Consider the following 2,907-nt stretch of genomic DNA (forward strand, 5'->3'; position numbering starts at 1 on the left):
CAGAAGTGTTACACCAATAAAAAAAAATTAAAAAAAACTGCTTTCATCAGGTGAATACAAGTAAGAACTGAACATTCAGAGCTTCTCAAGAACAAGTACACAGTGCCATTTGACTCTACCATTCCAAATTCGGTTAGTGATAATGCTATCACTGACATGACTTTGGTGCTTTCACTATTTAAGTTCCTGATTCTCTTGAATCCTGGAAATAGTTTATATTCTTTTTCTTCTTTTATTTGTTTCAGTCATTTGACTGTGGCCATGCTGGAGCACCACCTTGAAGGGTTTTAGTTGAACAAATCAACCCAAGGACTTATTTTTTAAGCCTAGTACTTATTCCATCAGTCACTTTTGCCAAACCACTAAGTTAGAGATATGTGAACACATCAACACTGTGTGTAATTTTGTTTACAGTTGTTCAGTGTCAATTTTAACATGGAGTGCAAAACAAACATTTTTGCCATATTTTGCTTTTTTATTTCCGAAAAGGCAAGAAAGTTGCTGAGGTTCACAAAAAGATATGCGAAGTTTATGGTGTTGATTGCTTAACAGAATACACATGTCAGGAATGGTTTAAAAAATTCTGTTCTGGAGATATTTCACACAAAGATGACCAATGTTCTGGTTGACCTACTAAAGTTGATGACTAAATCAAAACCATAATTGAATCTGATTGCCATATAACTGTGCAAGAGATTGTGGAGAGGTTAAAATGTATCACATACAACAATTGAAAATCACTTAAAATGTCTTGAACTCATTAAGAAACTCGATATAACACAATGAATTAATATTTGTGATATGCATCTCAAACACAATGAAATTGACCTTTTTTTGGAACGAATCATCACTGGTGATGAAAATTGAATTATCTACAATAACATCAATCAAAAACGATCATGGTCGAAGCATAATGAACCAACACAAACCACATTGAAAGCTGAAATAGTTGAAATTATTGGAGCTTAGTTGGGAAGTGATGTCACATCCACCATATAGCTCTGATCTTGCACCATCAGATTACCATTTGCAAAATTCTTTGAATGGTGAAACTTTCAATAATGATGATGACCTGAAATCACACTTGCTTCAGTTTTTGGCTGAGAAAGACCAGAAGTTCTATGAGCATGAATCATGAAATTGCCAGAAAGATGGCAAAAGGTCATCGAACAAAATGGAAAATATATATAATTGATTAAAGTTCATTCTTTGTATGAAATAAATGACTTTTATTTCACATTGAAAAACCGAAATTACTTTCTTTCCAACCCAATATTATATTGTTGTCATTTTTCTTTTATTTTCTTATTTAGATTACAGGCATGACCTGTTCTTCCTGTGTCCATCTTATAGAGTCAAGTCTTCTCAAGAAGAAAGGAATAGTCTCAGCTAATGTAGCCCTGGCTACCTCAAAAGGTGTATTTGAGTTTAATAACGAAACAACTGGTGCTAGAGATATTATACAAGCCATTGAGGTAAGTTTAATTACTTTTGATGCTGGCGTTTGTTATCTAGATAACCTAATTAGCTGTGGATGAGAGGACTCTGAAAGCATTATTAGCTACAATGAAAATAGGGTGGGAAAAAAGTCCAGGAAGTTATTGCATTTGTTGGCAAGATAGGGATTCTCTATTCAAGTGAATGGTAAAGTGTACTTTGCTTGTGTCATCATCATCATTTATTGTCTGTTTTCCACTCTGGCATGGATTAGCTGGTTTGACAGGAGCTGCTCAAGCTCCAGTTGTCTATTTCAACATGATTTCTATGTCTGGATTTTCCTAACACCAACCATTTCACAGAGTGTACTGGGTACTTTTCATGTGGCACCAGTACAGGTACATTTATATGATACTGGCATAGGCGTTTTTGTGTAGTACCCTCATGGGTGCATTTATGTAACACTCATGGCTTATTTGAGGATAGAAAAATGGTGAAGATTCCCTTTAAGGGGAGAGAACCGCTTCAGGGAGGGGGGGTATTTTTTTGTTATTTTTATTATTAGAGGCCTTTTTCTTATGCTTATGAGTGAGAGAGAATATGAAGTAATATTTCTATATAATCCATATTGTTTTAGGTGTCCTAGTAGTTGTAGTTTGCCATTTTGCCCTTATTATTATTATAGACTCGATGATAAAAAACTCAAACTAAGAGTTAAATCCAAAAGAAATGAATATAATGATGTGTGTTTCTAAGTCATTTGCATAATCTCTGTTATTTTAGAAAGCATCTGTCTTGTTTATCTGTTGACTAATGTAAAAGTGCATATTATTACAGGAGCTTGGATTCCAGGCCACATTAGCAACTGAGAGTGACAACAAGGCTGCCCGGTATGATCATCGCATGGAAATTAGAAGGTAAGTACAAAACTTCTGGCACCAGATGTATTGTGCAAGGGAGAAGCTGGGAGTGGGATGTCTGTGATATGTGTGGAGGGCAATAGTTGGGTGAAGTGGTTTAAGTGGAATGAACTAGCAGAAGAAGATAACTATGGAAGACATGAGATGCCGTGAAAGCTGATCTCAGGAAGTTAAAGTGCATTTTATGACAAAGGGCCACAACAAAAAGGGAGATGCTGTTCCAGAGAGGACCCATCCAGTCTACACAAGCATGAGGTTGATGATTGTGGTGGTGTAGTGGATTTAGATGTATATATCCCTTTAAAATTCAGATTACTATGTTTATTCACCTTGTTTAGAATCAATTACACATTATCTGATAGCTTTGACATTTCTGTGATGTGATTGTTTATTTTTAGAATGACACTCTAGGATAGGTGAGAGGCTGGATCTGGTTGGTTTTAATATACAAGAGACAGAATACTTGGGCCTGATATGGCCAATTTAAATACTAAAGAGAGATATATGTATGTGTGTGTGTGTGTGAGAGAGAGAGAGAGAGAGAGAGAGA

The 2,907-nt window shown here is 35.5% G+C and overlaps 1 protein-coding gene across 5 annotated transcripts in view; it reads left to right on the forward strand.

The window, feature by feature from the left end:
- The window catches only part of LOC106877342 (copper-transporting ATPase 1), a 101,912-nt gene that overhangs the window by 58,159 nt on the left and 40,846 nt on the right, over window positions 1-2,907 (forward strand). For all 5 annotated transcript variants that reach the window (XM_014926219.2, XM_052967778.1, XM_014926220.2 and 2 more), the window contains 2 exons: window positions 1,314-1,475; window positions 2,275-2,354. In XM_014926219.2, coding sequence (XP_014781705.1) covers window positions 1,314-1,475; window positions 2,275-2,354 — 242 coding nt within the window. The remainder of the gene's footprint in view (window positions 1-1,313; window positions 1,476-2,274; window positions 2,355-2,907) is intronic.

This window comes from Octopus bimaculoides, chromosome 5 (assembly GCF_001194135.2).
Source record: "Octopus bimaculoides isolate UCB-OBI-ISO-001 chromosome 5, ASM119413v2, whole genome shotgun sequence".
Taxonomy (NCBI): Eukaryota; Metazoa; Mollusca; class Cephalopoda; order Octopoda; family Octopodidae; genus Octopus; species Octopus bimaculoides.